Source organism: Ictalurus punctatus, chromosome 20 (assembly GCF_001660625.3).
Source record: "Ictalurus punctatus breed USDA103 chromosome 20, Coco_2.0, whole genome shotgun sequence".
NCBI lineage: Eukaryota > Metazoa > Chordata > Actinopteri > Siluriformes > Ictaluridae > Ictalurus > Ictalurus punctatus.
In genome coordinates, this window is record NC_030435.2 from 12338301 (window position 1) to 12362263 (window position 23963).

Here is a 23963-nt window from a genome sequence, read left to right on the forward strand (position 1 = left end):
ATTCTTGGCATTTTCAACCAATTTCTTGAGGAATCTGAAAACCTGCGATGCTTTTTAAAGTATTAAAGGAGTTCCCACCTATGCTGGACACTTATTGGATGCTTTTCGTAATATTTCGCTTCAAATCATCCATTTAAAAAAACATATTTTTTGTAAATAAAATGTTAGTTTTCAAACGAAAGAAAGGAATATGTTGGCACAATTATGTTTTTGTCTACAAAAGCGATTTCAAACATTTAATCATACATCTACATACACATACATCAAAACATTTTTTAAGATAATGAGAAACATTTCAGTTAAGTGTCTCCAAACTTTTGACTGGTAGTGTGTGTGTGTGCGTATGTATATGTATATATGTGTGTGTGTGTGTGTGTGTGTGTGTGTGTGTGTGTGTGTATATTATATATATATATATATATATATATATATATATATATATATATATATATATATATATATATATACACACACATACATACACACACACACACACACACACACACACACAGAGAGGGGGAGAGAGTACACAAAATGATATGTGATTTCATGCTTTGTGGAAGAGGTTTATAATGAAACAGGAATACATAAGTATCAGGGACTACAATGGAAAGAAGCTTTTCTGGAAATTATACTATATATCCTGTTGTTGGTTGTTGATTAATTATTTCACAAGCTATATTTACCTGCAAAGTACTGACCGCTAACAACTTACTAGAATAGTTTTTCTTCCCTGAATGGCAAAGTACTACATATTGACCCAAAACATAAACATAAAAAAAACATTCTTACCCTATAGTACTTTAAACAAGAACATGAACACAGACCAACCTTATTAGCAAAGGATGTAAAAGATTGGTGAGATCTGTAGCACCCACCTTTTCTCTTTGGGCCATGTCCCCACACACCCATCCACATATGACAGAGAGTTTGACCTCTTTATTATGGCTACATGAAACACAGAACACAGGTTACAGATTGTGTGATTTTTGTGTGATTTTTAATTGTTGTAATATTGGATGCTGTGCAACGCTACCATTCCACCTAACCTGCCTTATTAGATCATTAAAATGCACTGTTATTAGCATGGGGCTGATATCAGCAGAAAATGCTGGATCAAACACACAAAAGATTTTATACAATCCCATTTTGTAACAAATCTAGCCTGAAATATCACAGAATTGCTTGTAGTACAAAGTGAAACACTGTCATGCAATAACAGTAGCCAAAGTGCCAGACAGTGCTCTGTCATTGTCCCAGGGATGATAAATGTATAATCTGTTTTGGTAAACTCTTGGGATGATAATACTTAATGTCAGTAAAACATATAAGGAAAAAATTATATGAGGCTTAGGTTTAAATGACACGAGTGACATCACATGATAAGACTAGAGAGACTGCTGATGATGATCAAAATGATTATACATTTCTTATTACAAAATAAATCTCATTCGGTACGTTTACATGGACAACAATAATGCAATATTAACCCGATTATGAAAATACTCTGATTAAGAAACTAACATGTCAACAGCAATTTGTAATTACCTTAAGCCGATTCAAGTCATACTCGAAGTAAACACAACTCGAATTAAGATATGTGGAGTACTCCTGTTTTAGTCGCATTATCAAGGTGTATTACAGACATGTAAACACTTTAATCACACTATTAACGTCGTGTGAGAGTTTTCACCGCGACAGGACACGATCACATACGGCAGTGCTCAACAATTTTACAGCAAACAAGAGAGCAAGAGTCAAGAGACAAGAGTCTATTAGCACGTATAGCATGACAAATAATTAACCGCACTTGAAGCGTTCGTAAAAATTTTTTTAATAAAAACACCCAAAACTGTATACAGTACCATAACGACCAACTGTATGTTGATATGTGAAATTCTGGAGGGAACGTATCTCACAAAAGTGAATACACCCCTCACATTTTTGTAAATATTTGATTATATCTTTTCATGTGACAACACTGAAGAAATGACACTTTGCTACAAAGTGAAGTAGTGAGTGTACAGCTTGTATAACAGTGTAAATTTTCTGTCCCCTCAACACACAGCCATTAATGTCTAAACCACTGGCAACGAAAGTGAGTACACCCCTAAGTGAAAATGTCCAAATTGGGCCCAAAGTGTCAATATTTGTGTGGCCACCATTATTTTCCAGCACTGCCTTAACCCTCTTGGGCATGGAGTTCACCAGAGCTTCACAGGTTGCCACTAGAGTCCTCTTACACTCCTCCATGACAACATTACGGAGTTGGTGGATGTTAGAGACCTTGTGCTCCTCCACCTTCCATTTGAGAATGCCCCACAGATGCTCAATAGGGTTTAGACCATCACCTTCACCCTCAGCTTCTTTAGCAAGGCAGTGGTCATCTTGGAGGTGTGTTTGGGGTTGTTATCATGCTGGAATACTGGCCTGCGCCCAAGTCACCGAAGGGAGGGGATCATGCTCTGCTTCATTATGTCACAGTACATGTTGGCATTCATGGTTCCCTCAATGAACTGTAGCTCCCCAGTGCCGGCAGAACTCATGCAGCCCCAGACTATGACACTCCCACCACCATGCTTGACTGTAGGCAAGACACACTTGTCTTTGTACTCCTCACCTGGTTGCCGCCAAACACGCTTGACACCATCTGAACCAAATAAGTTTATCTTGGTCTCATAATCCATGTCCTTAGTCTACTTGTTCTCAGCAAACTGTATGCCAGCTTTCTTGTGCATCATCTTTAGAAGAGGCTTCCTTCTGGGACGACAGCCATGCAGACCAATTTGATGCAGTGTGCGGCGTATGGTCTGAGCACTGACAGGCTGACCCCCCACCCCTTCAACCTCTGCAGCAACACTGGCTGCACTCATATGGCTATTCATTGAGGGACCCATGAATCCCAACATGTACTGTGACATACTGAAGCAGAGCATGATCAGTATGCAGTATTCCAGCATGATAACGACCCCAAACACACCTCCAAGATGACCACTGCCTTGCTAAAGAAGCTGAGGGTGAAGGTGATGGACTGGCCAAGCATGTCTCCAGGCCTAAACCCTATTGAGCATCTGTGGGGCATCCTCAAACGGATGGTGGAGGAGCACAAGGTCTCTAACATCCACGAGCTCCTTGATGTCGTCATGGAGGTGTGGAAGAGGACTCCAGTGGCAACCTGTGAAGCTCTGGTGAACTGCATGCCCAAGAAGGTTAAGGCAGTGCTGGAGAATAATGGTGGCCACTCAAAATATTGACACTTTGGGCCCAATTTGGACATTTTCACTTAGGGGTGTACTCACTTTTGTTGGCAGTGGTTTAGACATTAATGGCTGTGTGTTGAGTTATTTTGAGGTGACAGCAAATTTACACTGTTACACAAGCTGTACACTCAGTACTTTACATTGTAGCAAAGTGTCATTTCTTCAGTGTTGTCAAATGAAAAGATATAATCAAATATTTACAAAAATGTGAGGGGTGTATTCACTTTTGTGAGATACTGTATGTATGTATGTATGTATGTATATATATATATATATATATATATATATATATATAGTGATTTTATTTGTTACATACTAAATGCAAATGAAATTAACTGTGCTCACTTTTAGGCAGTGTGTTGGTGTCGGAATGTAATCTTTAAAAACAATTTTCTCCCTTTTAATCAGATTTCAAAACCATTTTACTTGTGGTTGTAATACATGCAAAAGTGAAACATATCACAGTTCATGAAAACATGCAATTTTCAGAACTATATATAGCAGAAAATGTCAAATTTTCATAATATTCACAGACTAGTGGGAAACCACTTCTTTGTGCAATACTCTAGAAATGGGGCTAGGAAATGCATTTATTGTAAAGCAGACATCCTTACCTGAGTTGGTTGTGCTTGGTGACCTAGATCACATGAATACAGATCAGAATGAAAAAAAATTATGTACAGGATATATATTTTTTAAATGGTTGCGAGTCAAATATTGAATAGAATAAAATACAAACTTTGGTTGGTTTGCGCTGGGTGGCCTGTGGATCAGGTTGTGTTTGGTTATGGGAGCCATTTTAGTTGGCCCAACTGGATTGGAAACAGAGAACAAGAAAATTGAGTTTGGCACAGCACAGTACATAATAAGTTTGTATTTTAGTTGCAATCCAGCTCTCATCACTCCCAAGCTAGGTAATTATTTCCTCATTTGTAATTCGCTTTGGATAAAAGCATCTGCTAAATGAATAAATGTAAATGTAAATGTAATTAAGCCAAATGGCCATTAATGGTTTGGGTGTGTTAAGAACTGGAAAACAAAGCCATACGCTGGTTTGGTGTCATAAAGCACTGGATAATTTAGTGCTCCAAGCTTACCTTTAGATTCAAGCGTCCGGGGCTGAACAAAAGAGGGTTTGACCACTTCAAACCACCAAAACAGCTCTGCCATAAACACAAGGTAGTTACTCTAAAACACACACAAACATACATATACGAACATGACTGAATAACAGAGGAGAGACGCTGAAACAATACTGTGTCCCAACAATGCACATTCCCTAACAGTAATGTTTCTAATGCTTTTTTAAATATGCCTGTAATAACACAACTGGACCAGAATGTGTTAGACTACTATTGTGCAATAAATCTGTGCAATAAATCTACTGTGCTGACTGCAAAATATCTTTGAAGTCAAAATTATTACAACCTTGATTTTCTAATAGATGTAATTCACAGTCCAGAAAATATGTTTGGACATGAAAATATAACATTATGGCTCCTGAGTGGCATAACAGAAAAGCACTTGCCCTATTTTGCTCTCTTGACTCCCAGCCAAGGATGGCTGTGGCATCCATCCATGATCTTCTGCCAATGCCAATGCAATCCATGGCCGGGAGGCAACACTAGCCAATCATGTGCATCTGTGATCTTATGTATGCAAAACACGTTAATATGTCATCATGTGTCCTACTAAAGATAATAATGTCATAATGGAAATTGATCCACATTAATGTATTTGTATTTCCCACATCTTTGCTCCCCCTACTGGTGACCTTTTCATATGCTGGCAAGATAAGATAGCTCCTTGGTTAAAATAGAGCTTTTTTTAAGATTTAATTTTTCTGTTCACATTTTAGTTTTGAGAAGGAAGAATGAGAAACAATATCTAGAAAAAACTTGGCAATTCTTTCTTTTTAAAAGCATTTTATATATATCATTTTGTGGAGAAAATGAAAAAAAATTAAATAAATCTGCTTTTGGTTATCTGTTTTTTGATCTCAAAACCAATATATAATAAATGTAAGATACATGGGTCAGTGTACCTTTTTGTCATTCAATTTTTATTTCCAAACAAGATTTTAAAAATTAACAAGTTATTTTAATCATATATTAATAATCAAAAACAAAACAATGGAAAAAATGAAATTTCCCTGTTTCTTCTTTGCTGCACTAAAAAAAGTAAAGAAAACAAAATAAATATGTCTGACGTTTTCAATACATTATGCATACACAAAAAAGATGATACCAGAAATTGACATCCATGCGCACATAGACCTGTTACACAGGAAGCTGACACCATTTAGCAGTGATACATGCTAAACTAGCTTAGCTGGAGATCAACTGACAATGGCCTTGGAACCTTACTCTAACATAATTTTAGATATGGCAAGAAAGGTCTGTCATCTATCATAGTACATGGTCCAAGAATAGGGGGAAAGAGTGGGGTTTTCACAAAAAAGATGACACCAGAAATTGACGTGCACATTGACCTGTTACACAGGAAGCTGATACCATTTAGCAGTGATACATGCTAAACTAGCTTAGCTGGTGATCAACTGACAATGGCCTTGGAACCTTACTCTAACATAATTTTAGATATGGCAAGAAAGGTTTGTTGTCTATCATAGTACATGGTCAAAAAATAGGGGGAAAGAGTGGGGTTTTCTGCAAGAAATATGAGCTATTTTGGCACGTTTCCTTGTGTACATGGGGGTCAAATTCCGGTATCATCTTTCCACATAATATGCATAATTCATTGAAAATTTTCATTTTTTCTGAAAAGAGACCCCTTTTCTGTTTTAGTCCATATACAGTTTCATTTTTTTATTTGCAAAGAAGGAAAAGAAATACAAATTACTTTTAAATTTCTATAAAAAAATTCAAATAGCTTGTTTTTTTAAAAAAAAAAAAAAAACAATCAAATAAATGTTCGTTTTACTTTTTTAGATTCTGTTTCTGACACAAACATAAAAAAAATATAGTTGCAAGCAGCAATTAAGGGGCCAAGTACTGAAGAGTCACTTGTATATGATCTTAGGCAAAATGGTTGAAAAGTTATAAGCAATTAAATCATATAACAATTGACTGTTTTTATCATGTTTGACCAATAGGTAGTGCTGTCACCAAATTGATGTGGTGTGGTCAGGGTGGGGTGTCAATGCCACACACAAAGTTTGGTGTGAATATGAAAAAGTGTTGCAGCGATAGAGCCTCAGATTCAGTTTTGCATCATGACATCATTTTTGTTGATGCGTTAAATAATGGTTTGGTTTATGAAAAAGCTTTTTATAACTTTCGGCTGACATGGTCAGAAGATTATCTGAATCGAATTTGGTGAAAATCAGGCCAACAGTCTAAGAGGAGTTCGAAAAAGTAGGTTTTCAACGAAATTAAAAAATTTTTTAGTAAATGCAAAATGGCAGATGGCAAGTTCGACCGACCATGACCTAACTCATATCATTGTTCTCGGCCTGAGCCACAGAATCTAGGAAGACTAGTGTCATGACAATGGGTAAAAAGTAATCAAAAGCAATTAACATTTTTTCAAATTGCATTATAATTTTTGGCCACAGGTGGTGCTGTCTCAAATGAATGCAGGTACTCAAGTCATGATACCAATGACAGCTACTAAGTTTGGTCTGAATATGCTAATTCACTATGGAGATATAGTCTCATATCCATTTCAGTGTGATCGCCATCAAATTTGTCCGCACATTATTTGTGAATCGTTTGATTTATCAAAAAGCTTTTGATAACTTTTTGCCAACATGGTCTCAAGATCATCTCTTATGAATTTCGTCAAAATTAGACGAATTATCTGGGATAAGTTTGAAAAAGTATTTTTTTCAGAAAATTCAAAATGGCGGACAAGAATTTTAGCCTAGAATGGCATAATTGGTATCATTGTTCTCTGCATGACCCAGGTCTGTCAAGACCAATCTGATGACAATGCACAGAAGTAGTCAAACGCTATTAGCATTTTTAAAATTGTGTTATAATTGTTGACCACAAGGGGGCGCAGTCCAGAAACTTTTTGAGTAATTTTGGGGCATGGTCCTGATGACACCTACCAATTTTTGTAACAATGTGCCAAGTTGTTCATAAATACAGCAATTAAGACTAAATTCAAAATGGCCAACCACGAAAATGGCTAACATTCATAAATGTAATATCAAATGACTTGTTATGCCCCACTGAATCTGTAGAGACTAGTTTCATGATTTTAGGACAAACCATTTATAAGTTATAAGCAAAAAAGTTCTTTTTTCACATCTCATGACCACTACGTGGTGCTGTTCTGAAACTGTACAGGTACCCTCAAGGCATGATGGCTATGACATACACTAAGTTTGGTATGAATATGCCAAAGCATTTCAGAGATATGGCCTCTTGTCTCAAGATATAGCCTCCTATCTCAAGTTGTGGGAAAAAAGAAATGTCCTCTCACATTCAACTGCTTTTATTTCCAGCAAATTTCTTAACATGTGTAAATATTTGAATTAACATAAACTTTAACATAAATATAAATTGAATAACGAGTCCCTGAACAAGGGGGGGTCAATATCAAGGGTAACAGTCAGTGACTGGTGTATCTCATCCTCATGGACTGCACCAGATTTGTCAATTCTTGCTGTGAGCTGTTACTCCACTCCTCCACCAAGGCATTTGCAAGTTCTTGATCACGTCTAGGGGGACATACGGTTACATGTCATTTTCCACTGCAAACATGATCAGCTGTCCTTCCTGTCTCTCTGCAGCACTGTCTTAGGTATCTTACATTACAGACATTGCAGATTATTGCTCTGGACACATTTGCAGTCCTCATGCCTCCCTGCAGCAGGCCTATCCATGTTTACACAGGTTAGCAGGAACCCTAGGCATCTTTCTTCTGGTGTTTTTCAGGAGTCACTAGAAAGGTCACTATAGTGTCCTAAGTTACTGTAACTGTGACCATAATTGCCTACTGCCTGTAAACTGTTAGTGTCTTAAGGACTGTCCCACAGGTCTGCACCTGTATATAAACACACACACACACACACACACACACACACACACACACACACACACACACACACAGTTGCAATCAAAATGATTCAACCCCCATTGCAAATCAGGTTTATTGTCAACATTTACAGACTTTCAGCTGTTTGCAATGAACAAATCAAACAAAAGCAATTGAAACACAGGGAATACTTCAAGTGATTTCCACAAATTCAATGAAAATGCAACTTATAATGACCTCCAATTTAAAAATTATTCAACCCCCTTAACAGAATCCCTCACAACAGCACAGATATAAAAAAAACTTTTCAGCACAATGGATCAGCGGTATGTCTGGAAGAAGAAGAATGGAGAAAGAACACTGTCAACATTCAAGTATGGTGGTGGCTCGGTGATGCTCTGGGGCTGCTTTGCATCCTCTGGCACTGGAAACCTGCAGCGTATGGAAGGCAAGATGGATTAGTATCTTGAAGTATCAGGAAATCCTAGGAGAAAATGTCATGCCATCTGTGAGGAAGCTGAAACTTGGGCATTATTGGACCTTCCAACAGGTCAGTGATCCCAAGCATACCTCAAATTCCACCAATGCTTGGTTGCAGAAGAAGTCCTGGAAGATTTTACAGGGCCATCACAGTCAACCTCATAGAAAATCTCTGGTGGGATTTGAAGAAGGTGGTTGCAGCATGCAAACCCAATAATATAACTGAACTGGAGGCAATTGCTCATGAGGAATTTTCCTCATGAAGAAGATTTCTCAGGAATGCTGCCAGTAGCTATGCATCTCGTTTGTAGCAGGTCATAACAGCAAAAGGGTGCTCCACTAAGTACTAAAGATGCTTGCCATGAAGGGATTGAATAATTTTTAAACTGGAGAAATCATTATAAGTAGCATTTTCAATTGAATTTGGGGAAACCACTTGAAGCATCCGTTGTGTTGAACTATTTAAATTGCTTTGTTTGATCATTGCAAACAGTTGAAAGTATGTAAATACCTGATTTGCAAAGGGGGTTGAATCAGTTTGATTGCAACTGTGATACCTACATACACACACACACATACTGTATATATATATATATATATATATATATATATATATATATATATATATATATATATATATATATATATATATATAAAAGAGATGCACCGATGTATCGGCTGATAATCGGTATCGGCCAATAAAGGCTATTTTTCCAAAAACATCCAATGATCAGGGCTGATTATATCCCATCAATAAAAAAAGGGCTGGAAAACACATTGTTTTCGTAAAGATATACAGTATTGTGTGGAATGATGACAAAACTCCAGTTTGTAAGCTGTGTATTGTCTGCACTGCTATAATTTTACCTTTATAATTTTAATTTTATAATTTTAATTTTAGCAGTAGTGATGCGTTTCAGCATTGAGTCTAATAAACCCCACCCCTTCCCCCGCGTTATCAGAACTGCTCGCTCTAAATTAAAGGGCCAGTACACCATTGAAAGATTTAAATGAAGATGAGGTGTAAAAATATCTGTAGAGTAGTATATTTCATATGTAGTTAATGTTAATATGAGTATATGAGTTAATATCATCAAAAAAAGGTTTATATTAGCCTATATATTACCAGTTTGATGTTCAATGATGAAGTAGAAATGCTTTTGTTTGTGGTGAGTGAATGTGAGACTAACAGGAGGTTTTTTAGAATTCAGTCACTTAATTCTGTTAATATGAATTAATAACATTCAATACGTTAAGAAATCTTACTTTAATCTTCAGAATTTAGTTCGTGTTAATGTTAATTAGAGTAATGTGTTTTCTGTTTATGAGACCAGTTAGTGTGAAACAACTTGTTGAAATGGAGAGAATAAAGACGTTTTTTTGCATTTCTTTCAGAATTGTGGAATAAATTATTATTAATTTAAAAGAAGGCATAAAAGGCAGAACTATCGGTATCGGATGATATCAATGAATAATCGTAATAGCTGAGAAATTTAGTATTGGTGCATCTATAATGTGTATATATATATATATATATATATATATATATATATATATATATATACACACACACACACACACACACACACACACACACACATATATATATATATATATATATATATATATATATATATATATATATATATATATATATATATATATAATGTGTGTGTGTATATATCATTAAATTACACAAACTAATGGGCATACAAGTTGAGTAATAGTTAGTCCAACCCAGGAAGAACGTCTACTAATATTAATTATGTTGGTACATATAAGACCACAAGTAATGTGTAAAAGTATCTAAATATCTAAAACAACAGTTACATCAAGTTGTTCTTAATGACTCACTTTTCTATTGCCCTTGGATGCATGTCACATCTTGCACAGTCCCTCCCACACACACACACACACAATTCAGTTATACCACTTGAATTTAAACAATGCACTGGTCATCTGTCCCTCCCACACAATCTCTGCTCCAGACCAACTGTGTTGAATTCATTTCAGCAGTATTTCTTGCACCTCTATAAAGACAAGACTTAAACACAGATTCCTCAGCTGATATATAAGATACACATCCTGGGCAGGTGAGATATCAGTTAACCCCTTAAATTCCCAAGACGTTTTAGTAGAAATAATCACTTCAACAGGTATACACAAAGAGAGACCCACTGGGAGAGTGTTGATGTTTCAAAACAGAATCAAATCATTACACATGGAAGGGAGGAATTTGATCAATCTTTATCAGTTTTAATATGCTATTAGATATTCCGAGATCTTCCTGGAGAGCATCAGTAGTTTTTTTTTTTATATTGGACAAAAACAAACCCTAAATCTAACATCTCTGTAAAATATCCTTCTGGGTGTCAGACACTAAACTATCTTAGTGTTTGCATTATCAGCACAAACACTCTTCAGGACCTGCTATCAGGACTGGGTGGTCCACTTTTACTCTGAGAGGCCTCCCTGCAGCTCAGAGGCAAGTGCATTTAAATTTAAGGTAACTAGTATCATCCAGGACTAGAACAAAATGAAACTTAATCTTGAATGATAAAAAAAAAGCATTTCTAATTATTCTGACTTACCTTAATACAAGTGGAGGCATAAAGCATGTCCTCCAGTGTGAAGTGACAGCAATTATTCAGGTTCTCTCTGCAGAAGTCCTGGATGAGCTGCAGGTTGTACAGACTGTCGACCAAAGACATCGTCTCCTTCACACAGATATCTGCATGGGGCAGGAACGGAACACTCATCCAGCCAATCAAGTCCCAGAGATTATGTGTGTGTGTTTGATAGGGACAGGAAAAGATCTGATATCATGAGCGGTATGTCTGGAGCCATGTGGTACTATTTAGGTTTTGAATGCTCTACTGTTTGCTCAACACGAGTCACCTTTTCTGGTTTCCTTCTATTCGTCCTCACCATTACTCTCCTTCTCTCTGGCATTCCACACAATCCTTAACCCCCCAATCCACAATTCAACCACTCACTATCATTAATCGTATTCATAATGCTATTTTGAAAGGAATGGAAAACTAAATTCAAATTTTCTCAACTTTGCACCTTTTCCCATTTGTGTAGCAGATTACATTGGTTTTCAGACCATGAACACTTACAATGTCAAAAAAATATAATGAGCCTCCTTATGATCACTGCACAATCAAATTTTATGTGTATAATCTAACTACAAAAATATTAAGTGTTAATATTTTATAATGTCTCCAATAATATGGTACATATTTACTTTAATATAAAGGGTAAATATGTAACATATTATTGGAGACATTATAGAGTTTTAATCCTGAATCCAGACCAGTTACCCTGTTAAATATTTCTAAGCATTTTGTATCAAATAAACAGCACTTTATATATTTTTTTAATAAAACTGTATTTAGAATTAAATTCATGTTATTTCACTTACACTGATATTTTTAGAAAGGGTTTGGATCATTTTTCTGCCAAAAAGCATATAAAATAATTTCAACCGACTGCTCTCTGAAAAGGTGGTGTGAACCAAAAAAAAAAAGTGGTGGAGCCATGTAGCCAGCCACTTCAGCATAATTTATGCCCATGTTCTTATATCTAACTTTAGTGTTAGTGGCATAAATGTAAACCCATTCAATTTAAGTAGTCTGTCAATCAGCCTTATAATAACTATAACAACTAAGTAAATAATAGCTGAACATAAGTAATTGATAAATAAAATTCCAATTTCCCATATATGCCATGGAACCCACTTTGAAAAACAGACAGATAAACCTGTAGACCTCTGTTCAGCAGAAATGCTTTATCTCCGTCAGACACACTCTCAGAAAAGATCACCTAAGGTGCAACTTCACTTACAGTCAATTATAACAAGATAATACAGTTTTAATTTTCCTCTGTAGTACCAAAATATTCAATTTATGCCAATAATTCCTCTCAGAGAGAATGAAAATGAGTTATGCTAACTTTCCTGTTGGTATACATAAACCGGAATATGTTTGTGTCTGTATGTGTATTTTTGTGTTATCTGCGTGTACATCTGAGGTGATTAAATGTAGTTATTAAAGGAGTGAGACCTTGTGGGCCTTTGTAAGTGTGCCAGTCATATTTGTACATGTGCCAATCATATATGTGTGTGTGTGTGTGTGTGTGTGTGTGTGTGTGTGTGTGTGTTTCCAAGTTAAAAAACAAAAAGATGAATGCGTTAATATATCAAGTTCTTATTACAAAAGACTTTTGTGACACAACAAATAAACAGTGTGGACTAAGTAGTAAAAGGCAGTTTACCAAAATTTTTTTTTTTTAAGATCCTAAGTCTTAAAATGGTCTTGTATTATTACACATTTTTATACATAAATGATATTCATGTGAATGAATGAAAAAAGACAATTCTGTGGGTAACTGCTTCATGTGTGACCGTTATTTACACTTGATTTAAGAGGTGGACAAAATCATGCACAAAATTGGTTCCTGCTATTTGCCTACAGTTTAGTAAATAGATCAGAATTTGTAATCAGCTTCATTTCCAACCTTTTTTATCATCATTTGATAAATGATGGCAGCACTCATACGTCTATTTCCCAAAGAGAACCTCTGGATATGACACCGAGCACGTGCACTCAACTTCTTTGGTCGACCATGGCGAGGCCTGAACTGAATGGAACCTGTCCTGTTAAACCGCTGTATGGTCTTGGCCACTGTGCTGCAGCTCAGTGTCAGGGTCTTGATAATCTTCTTATAGCCTAGGCCATCTTTATGTAGAGCAACAATTCTTTTTTTCAGATCATCAGAGAATTCTTTTCCATGAGGTGCCATGTTGAACTTCCAGTGACCAGTATGAGGGAGTGTGAGAGTGATGACACTAAATTTAACACACCTGCTCCCCATTCACACCTGAGACCTTGTAACACTAACAAGTCACATGACACCGGGGAGGGAAAATGGCTAATTGGGCCCAATTTGGACATTTTCACTTAGGGGTGTACTTACTTTTGTTGCCAGCAGTTTAGACATTAATGGCTGTGTGTTGAGTTATTTTGAGGGGACAGCAAATTTACACTGTTATACAAGCTGTACACTCACCACTTTACATTGTAGCAAAGTGTTATTTCTTCAGTGTTGTCACATGAAAAGATATTTATATATATATATATATATATATATATATATATATATATATATATATACACACACACACACACACACACACACACACACACAGTGGTGCTTGAAACTTTGTGAACTATTTACAATGTTCTACATTTCTGTAAAAGTATGACTTAAAACTTAAAACATCTGATTTTCTAAACATCAGAAGTCCTAAAAGTAGATAAAGAGAACCCAATTAATCAAATGAGACAAAAATATTCTACTTGGTCATTTATTTATTGAGGAAAATGATCCAATATTATATATCTGTGAATGGTAAAAGTATGTGAACCTTTGCAGCAATAGCTGCAACTCAACGTTTCCGGAAACTCTTGATCAGTCCTGCACATCGGCTTGGAGGAATTTTAGCCCATTCCTCAGTACAGAACAGCTTCAGCTCTGGTATGTTGGTGAGTTTCCTCACATGAACTGCTTGCCTCAGGTCCTTCCACAACATTTCTACTGGATTAAGGTCAGAACTTTGACTTGGCCATTCCAAAACATTAACATTTTTCTTCTTTAACCATTCTTTGGTACAATGACGCAACTATTGGAAAATGCAAAAATAAATAAATAATAAAATATTTGAATTCATGTACTGATGATTCGAATGTAAACTTATTTTGTTTTACATATTGTCCAGAAGACAAACAGACTATCTTATGTCACAAACTTCACCTCTGAATGTGTCATGTTCTCTGTAATTGAGAACTAATTATAATTGAGAGTCCTTTTTCCAAGCCCTGCTTGAACAGGTGTGAGTTCATGTGCAGGTGAAGGTGTAGTCTCAGAATTTTTATCCAGAAGATATAGGATAGGATCTTTGTTGGTCAACCACTCCTAGGAAGGGTAACAATGGTCTTAATTTCCTCCATTTGTACACAATCTGTCTGACTGTGGATTGGTGGGAGTCCAAACTCTTTATAGATGGTTTTGTAACCTTTTCCAGCCTAATGAGCATCAACAACTGGGGCAGTGGTGGCTTGGTGGTTAAAGGCTCTGCATTACTGATCAAAAGGTCAGGAGTTCAAGCCCCAGCACTGCCACTGTTGAGGCCATTAACCCTCAACTGCTCAGTTGTATAAATGAGATAAAATGTAAGTCACTCTGGATAAGAGCCTCTGCCAAATGCCACAAATGTAACAACTCTTTTTCTGAGGTCCTCAGAAATCTCTTTTGTTCATGCCATATTACACTTCCAGAGACATGTGTTGCGAAGATCAGAATCTGATAGATCCCTATTCTTTAAATAAAACGGGGCACTCACTCACACCTGATTGTCATCCTGTTGATTGAAAACAGCTTATTCTAATTTCACCTTCAAATAAATACTAGAGTTTCACAAACTTTTGCCAATCAGATATGTAATATTAAATCATCTTCCTCAATAAACAAATGACAACGTAAAATATTTTTGTCTCATTTGTTTAAGTGGGTTCTCTGTCTACTTTTAAGACTTGTCTGAACATCGGATGGTTTTAGGTCAAATTTATGCAGATATAAAGAAAAATCAAACTTTCAAGCACCACTGTATATAGGGTGTGCAGTGGCTTAATGGTTAGCATGTTTGCTTCACACCTCCAGGGTCGGGGGTTTGATTCCCACCGCTGCCCTGTGTTTACAGTTTTCATTTTCTCCACGTGCTGCAGGGGCTTCCTCCCCAGTCCAAAGACATGCATGGTGGCTGACTTGCATGTCCAAAGAGTCCATAGTGTATGAACGGGTATGTGAATTGGTACCCTATCCAGGGTGTACCCCGCCTTGTGCCCCATGCTCCCTGGGATAGGCTCCACGTTCCACGCGACCGTGTAGGATAAGCAGTATAGGAAAATGAATGGATGTATGGAGGGATGGATATGTGTGTGTGTATATATATCAATCAATTTATTATTTATATAAAAGGGCTGTCAATCTGTTAAATTTAAACAATGTGCCGATTAATTAATCATATTAATCGCAATTAATTGCGCATCAATTTTGTGGAGAAGTTACCCCCAAAAGCTAATTTAAAGTCATTAATGTGTTAGATGAGTAAAGCACTGAATAGAATTTACAAAAAGTAGCTTAAAAAAAATTTTAATTTTTTGAATCAGCATAGAATTTATTGAAAGTTTTACCATCATATTAACAGGCCTATGGTCCACAGCAATCTACAGAAGCCCTAAGCAGCCATGCATTTTCTTTTTTTTTTTTGTTCTTGTTTTCTTGTAATCAACATAAAATTGTTGATACCGACATCAGTGTTGTTTTCTCGTGATCTAGACATAGTAAAAAGCTGTTTTCACACAATATAATTTTATGACAAGAAAATTTTGTCCCTTATGAATGGGACTGGTGTTGCATGCACATATGCATCTTCACCATCGCAATCATAAATTTAATAATGTGGAAGTTGTCAATTACTGATGGACATAGAGCTATTTCAGCTTGAGTGAGTCCCTGATCAAAGTAAAAAGGAACTTGTCTAACCATGATGCTGCAGGATTGCTCTAAGCTTTTGCAGCGTACAGAAAAATAAAAACAATATGTCGAGTGCACAGAAAAAATAAGTTGGGATCATGAGAAAATAACATTTGTTATGTCGATATCACGAGAAAACAAGAAAGAAAAATAAATAAATAATGCATGACTGCTTGGGTCTTCCTTAGCAATCCATTTAGCCATCACATTTATTAGTTTTTCTGATGTACACTTTCTAATTCTGTGCTGCCTGCTCTCAGTCAGTGTGGTTTTGGGGAGCATGTTGACTGTAGCAGCCAGGGTTGTGCTAACTGTAGAGCTCGCTAAAAATGCTTTGAATTCAGGTATGAATTTATGCTTTGAGTTTATGTCAATTTCACATAGACATATAAATACATAGATGCCGCATTGGCCACTGGACCATACGTCAAGGTCGCTGCCATGCTGCTCTGGGCAACTTGCCATAAATATCATAACTGGACTGGAGAAAAGATGCCTGACTCGTGTGCAGCTTGGTGCTGTACAAACCATTGCACAATCCAAACAGATCTCTGGGAATTCTCTTTCTCATGTAAGACTGAATATTATTTTTGGTTGTATTTGTTCTTTATAACATTATTTTGACAGATAATTAGTTGGCCACCAGAGTCAGACTATAAATCGCTAGCAATAATCGTAGGGTTGGCGGTTCGATTCCCGGCCCGCATGATTCCACATGCCGAAGTGTCCTTGTGCAAGACACTGAACTCCAAGTTGCTCCTGATGGCAAGTTAGTGCCTTGCATGGCAACTCTGCTACCGTTGGTGTGTGTGTGTATGTGTGTGAATGAGACACAGTGTAAAGCGCTTTGGATAAAAGCGCTATATAAGTGTGGCATTTACCATACTTATGTTTGCATCAAGTCTCAGCTTATACTATAGTTTGGAATATAAACTGAATTGACCTTTTTTTTTTTCTTTTTCAAGATTTTCATATATATTGCTGTTTTTCTCCAAACCGACTTTTATGACAAGCTCCTCATTTCGACTGAGTGACTGACATTTAGTAAATCTTACTAGTTGACTAACTTTTCTCACAATTTGAAGGTTTTCCAAAGAGATACAGTAGAGGAGGCAGTGTGAAGTAGCTGTAAGACGGGAAGGTTTTTTCCGCAAGTGAGTCCTCCGTGCTATGCAGTAAAACACTGACAGGACAGGTCAAACTGTCAGGATTAGAGATGGAGCTAAACCATCTGGCTTCAGACCCAACTCGTGTCTGTATCGATATGCTATAACGATTTGATAGTTTATCCTCAAATCGTGGCTCGTTTATTATTATTATTATTATTATTATTATTATTATTATTATTATAGTGTTTATTATTACTATTATGTTATTCTATTATTACTCTTATATTATTGTACTTTCACTACTCAAAATAATATTTTATTTATTTTTATTTTATTATACTACATTTTATTACTGTTTATACTACTTTCTATTAATATTATTATTGCTATTAACTGTAAATGTTTTACCAGATCCATAAAGGATTATCTTAAACTTATCTGTTTTGGAGTATATCTATATCCTTTTATTGCAAAAAATATTTAAAAGCAGACTGACTGCCAGTCTCACTAATTGATTTGTATTTTCAGATTTTGTTCCATTTTCTCAGTGATGGTAAATTATTAGTATTATTTATTTATTTATTTTTCCCAGTATTTCAACATGAACAAGCTGTGTTCTGACCTGGAGCACAAGAAAAGCTAAAATGATGGGGTTGAAGACCATTTTCACAATGAAAAAACTTTATGCACATTCCATGTACATTAAATGATGTTACATTAGGGACATCTCCACGTAAATCATAAACGATTGAAATTGGTTGAGAAATGTAAATGTTATTGTGCTTTTCATCCAGAACAAAACACAGCTCCCCTGTTTACTTGTATGTATTTATTTATAGGGCAATAAACAAATACAGCAACAAACAAACAAAGTGGCTTGATGCCCCCTCGAAGGAAACAAGTAAAAACAAGAGGGGGGGGGGGGGGGGGGGGGGGGGGGGGTCCTTGAAATTTTCACATACTACTAAGTTTTAATAGTCAAAAATAGTTCGCATTGCTCAGTCTATCTGAAGAGAAAATGTCAATATAAATTTGACCACCCCTAAAATGAGTCAAACTATTGTCGATGCATGAGCGCGACCAGTAGGCTAAATGCAGGAAATACCATGCAATCGTGCACTCAATTGGCCGACTGCAATGGAGATAACATGGGAGATACTGCATGTGTTTTGAAAGACACCTTTTCTAGGAAAAGAAATGCTTTAATCTAAATACATTTGTATCTCAAGCATAAATTTCCAGTACAGTTTATTTTTATGCTGAAATACTTAAGATAAAGTTTATCTATTGTCTTGAGTTTTTTTTTCCTTCACATTTTTGAGTGTGAATGAAGCAAGCTGATAAAATACTCAATTAAAATAGCATACAACTCTGAATTACAACCACAAAAATGTCAATTTGAACATATACATTACTCACAGCATGTATTTTTAACTGCTTATGCTATGTGTGTGCGCACATTTTCTCATGATCAGTAGTGAAATGGTTAGGAATCACTTGCACTGAGAGTGCATTATACAAAAACTGGTGTTTTAAAACATATTCTTTATGTTCTTCTTTTTTAACTTGTTTGATACCCATACAATACCATTGTGTAAGACACAACCCTTTAGTCAAGACTCATGTAAATTCATGTTTATAAAAAAAAAAAAAAAAAAAAAAAAAAAAAAAAAAAAATACATGGAATCTTATTTATTTATTTATTTATTGCATATTTGGACAAGCAAACATCTGAATCTTTTAAACAGCGCCTATTAATTAAGGTGATATACTTGAACAAAACTACAATGAAAATGAGCTCTCAATCATTTATTCAACAGAAATATAAACAAATGAGATATACTTCTGTGGAAAAAGTAAGTTCACCTTTGCAATCAGAATCCAGTATTGCCCCCATTAGCAGAAATAACTTCTTGTAGGTGTTTTGCATAATTGTCCACCAGGCTTGCTGGAATTTTTGACCACTCTTTCATGTCATGAGTCAGCAGGGTAAACAGCAGTGGACTGAGCACACAGCCCTAGGGGTTGCCAGTGTTCAGTGTGGTGGTGCTGGAGGTGGAGTTTCTGATCCTGACAGAATGCAGTCTCCCAGTCAGAAAAGTCCAGGATCCAGTTGCAGAGTAAAGTGTTTATACCCAGCAGGCTCAGCTTTGTTGTCAGTTGTTGTGGGATGATTGTGTTGAACGCTGAACTGAAGTCTATGAACAACATCCTTATGTAATTGCCCTTTTTGTCTAGATGGGTCAGAGACAGATGGATGGTAGCAGATATGGCATCCTCTGTTCAGTGATTCGGAGGGTATGCATACTTTAATGGATGCAGTGTTATGGGAAGACTGCTCTCTGTGTGTTTCATGACTAGTCGTTCTAAGCACTTCATGATGGTAGGTGTGAGTGCAACAGGCTGTAGTCATTCAGGCAGGACACAGATTATTTCTGTGATTTCTGGGATGATGGTGGTCATCCTGAAGCACACGGGGACAACTGCTTGGCTCAGGGAAATACTGAAGATGTCTGTGAGGACATCTACAAGCTGATGAGGTATGTTGTCAGGATCTGCAGGTTTCCATGGGTTAACCGGACATCTACAGCAGACAGACTAAGTACTTGGTAAGTAACAGTTGGGGTGGTCTTCCTCACTGGCATTTTGTTCTGTAATTTGAACTGTGCGTAGAAGTTGTTCAGTGCATCTGGGAGCGAGGCATCATTATCGCACACAGGTGGTGTAGCTTTGTAGTCTATGATGGCCTTAATGCCTTGCCACTTACGCCTTGTGTGCTTGGTGTTTATGAACTGACTGTAGATTCTTTCTGCATAGTTGTGCTTTGCCTTTCTGATGGCCTGGAACAGATTGGCCCTTGCTGTGCAGAAGGCTGCCTTTTCGTCAGACCTGAAGGAAGTGTATCAGGTTTTCAACAGCGAGCACACTTCAGCAGTCATCTACGGTTTCTGGTTTGCACGTGTGGTGATGGTCTTGAAGGAAGTTATATCATCTATGCACTTGCTGATGTAGCCAGTCATTGATGATGTGCATTCCTTCAAGTCTGTGTTGTTGTGGTATTGGCAGCCTCTCTGAACATATTCCAGTCTGTGTGCTCAAAAGAGTCCTGACGTGCTGAGATGGCTCCCTCAGACCAGGTTCTCACCTGTTTCAAAACCGGTTTAGCATGTTTCAGAAGTGGTCTGTAGGCTGGGATTAACATAACAGAGATGTGGTCCGAGCTGCTGAGGTGGGGGCAGGGTGCAGCACTAAAATCAGGTCTAAAGTTTTTGCGTTGGTTGCAAAATCAACATGCTGGTGGAATTTTGGCAGCAGTCTTTTCAGATTCACATGGTTAAAATATCCAGTGACAATGAAAAATCCATCAGGGTGTACTAAGTTACTGATAGCCCCGTAGAGTTCACTTAACGCTACCCTAGCGTTAGCACCGGGTGGAATGTAAACTGTGATAATGAGCATGGTGGTAACCTCTCTGGGCAGGTAATATGGTCGGCATTTCTTAGTCATAAACTCCACCAGTGACGAACAGTAGCTTGAAACCACAAAAGCATTCCTGCACCATTCGCTGTTTATGTAAACACACAGACCACCACCACAAGTCTTACCGGACAGTGCTGCTATCCTGTCAGCGCGATGTGAGATTAGCCTGGCTAGCTGAATAGCTGCAGCCAGAATGCTGTGGTTGTGCTATGTTTCCATAAAAATTAAAACGCAGCAGTCCCTAATTTCATGCGGAGTAGTTAACTGTAGACTGAGTAAGTCCAGTTTATTGCCAAGAGAGCGAATATTAGATAGGAGAATGGATGGTAGAGCAGGATGGCTAGGGCTAGCCTTTAGCATAGCACGGATACTGGCTTACTTTCCTCGCTTCCACTGCCTCGCACACCACGTCTGGTGTCCTCTCTTCTGCCCAGCGGCATCAGGCAATACCGAGGTCCCAGGGCCTGGTTCGTATAGTAGCCAGAGTTTGCGCAGTCCATAGTTTATTCCTCCTGAGCTTTGTTCTCCAATTCTCAGCATAATTTGGCAATGATAGACATGTACATCTGTTTCAAAAGATTCCTAATTGGTGTAAGCTACACATAACATGCACCAAAAACTAGGCAAACTGAAAACAGCTGACCCCCTCGAAAGTCAATGTATAATTCGCACACTGGTCTGGATGCATTCTGAATTAAAAATTTACTTTCAGATGGCCACGCAGAATTTAGTCATCGCTTTGCATCATGCTCGTCACTTAGCAACTGCATGCAATGTAAGATAATGTACAAGTCTGGGGTGGGGCGCATTACTAAATTAACGCTTTAAATCGACAGCCCTAAATAGCCCTAAGATGTTTATATAATATCTGTGTGTATATATATATATATATATATATATATATATATATATATATATATATATATATATATATATATGTGTGTGTGTCTATATATCTATATTATCCACCACTTGTGCTAGGTAATGCACACTTTTAAATGAAAACGTGTGTTTACTGCCAACATTAGCCACACACTACATTACACTACATCATACCGTGAGATCAGAAAATTTGTGAGTTTTCACTCATGGCTTTGGACCGGAAAGCCCATCTCAAATTTCTAGAAGGAAGACAGATGGTTGTATAGTGTGTTGCAGCAATACCTTCAAGTTGCACTGCATTGGGGCAGTAGAAATGCAGCAATGCTACCAGAGCACAGCCATCTGTGTTGTCCTTCAGCAGGGTGTCCACTAGTGGGAGATAGAGTGCAGGCTGTGCTTTAGGGTCCTCCTTCTTGTACTGTCAATGTGGGAGTTGCACAACAAAATATCTGCTATTGTAACATGCATAAATATATCATGAGCAGAACAATATGACATTTATGGTGTGATACAGTTATGAATGAGGATGCTAATTGGGAATGAGTAAAAAGGTCCCCTATTAATATCTCTTAAATCCTGAATATTACAAAAAGAAATGTTTGCCAAATTGTTACTGTTAAACGATATAATTATATGCATAAAATGTATTTTTGAAACAAGATTACATCATTCTTTTAATGCAAGTAAGTCATACTGCTTCTGAGGGAGTCACACCAAATTTTGTTGTATGCAAGTATAATGATAAAGATAATATATTATGATATAATGGCAATATATCTTATCTTTATATTTCTTATCTTATTAGACAGCAGTAGTCATAGTAATACATGAAATCTACAACAGGGTACTAATGAACTCAATATTAGTAATACATGGCAGCTTATGCAGATGCATACATAAGCTACTATTTGAATGAAATATATACCATTTAAACACTTTTCTAAATTAATCTCTTTGGGCTTTTTCACACCTAGTTTGTTTGAGCACTCAAAGTGGTCTAGGGCCAATAGAATGTGTATATGTGCTCCCCCAAAAGGATCCACAAACAAACCATACTCAGGTTTGTGGGTCCTTATGTGGTTTGATTGATTTGTGCATTGTGAAAACAAAGTGGTCTCAGTATGCTTCACATTTTGCTTTATAGATAAAGAACTTGAGAGTTGCTACACATACATAGCTCCAGTTTTTCTTCACCTTACCAAAAAAACAACTCAAATAACTTTCCATGGTCCCACAATATGGTCAGCATGTTAGGTAGCAACATGACAAGCTAATAGAGCCACTGTGGTAATAGCAATTATATTATAGAGCTTAAGTTGTTAGGCAGCAGTAATAATAGTATTGTGTCGGTGACAGGAACAATAGTTACAATGTGTGTAATATATGTAGTGTATGCATGTATTTTGTCTACCCCAACCACTCACTTCAGCCAGTAGCACTATGGCATGAAGCAGGATCTGATTCTGATGATTCAACATCAAACATCAGAATCAGCTCCTGCTTCATGCCACAGTGCTACTGGTTGAAGTGAGTGGTTGGGGTAGACAAAATACATGCATACAGAGCAGAGCAGACAAAGCAGATTTGAAGTGAAATACCAGAAGCAGGAGCTGATTCTGATGATTCAGCACCAAACATGCTTCTGGTATTTCACTTCAAATCTGCTTTGTCTGCTCTGTTTTTCAGCCAAATCATAGCATTTCAGTCAAATGGTTTCATCGTGTAACCAATTTGAATGGTATATTCATATTAAACTATGGTAAAGGAGTTGTAGTGTGAACAAGTGGTCTGAGATCTTATCAACACTAAAATTTCCAGATAGAGAACCGACTCCCCTTTTGAGTCCAATTGTATTGTTAACACCAAAAGCACCGAGACCATTTGTAGTTAATTCCCTTTCAGGTCCACTTATCATCAGGACTGAGCATGGTTCATTTAAAAAAAAAAAAAAATTTTAAAGTCTACATGTGAAAACACCCTTTATTGCCACCACCAAACACAAGGGTCTGTTCCCAAAAAGTGCAAAACCCACACCAAGTTGCTATAATGATTGCAGAAGAACAGTCACTACTACACAAACAGGCAATAGAGATAATAAATGGGCCAGGGTGCCTGGCCGGTTTCTTTTCTTAGTACTGCAATTCCTTCC

At 37.0% G+C, this 23963-nt stretch overlaps 1 protein-coding gene across 6 annotated transcripts in view; it reads right to left on the reverse strand.

Annotated features, from left to right (window-relative positions):
• The window catches only part of camsap2b (calmodulin regulated spectrin-associated protein family, member 2b), a 94736-nt gene that overhangs the window by 21879 nt on the left and 48894 nt on the right, over positions 1–23963 (reverse strand). For all 6 annotated transcript variants that reach the window (XM_053673655.1, XM_053673654.1, XM_053673656.1 and 3 more), the window contains 6 exons: positions 22097–22232; positions 11336–11475; positions 4358–4448; positions 4000–4072; positions 3875–3897; positions 879–948 (listed from right to left, as the gene is read on the reverse strand). In XM_053673655.1, coding sequence (XP_053529630.1) covers positions 879–948; positions 3875–3897; positions 4000–4072; positions 4358–4448; positions 11336–11475; positions 22097–22232 — 533 coding nt within the window. The remainder of the gene's footprint in view (positions 1–878; positions 949–3874; positions 3898–3999; positions 4073–4357; positions 4449–11335; positions 11476–22096; positions 22233–23963) is intronic.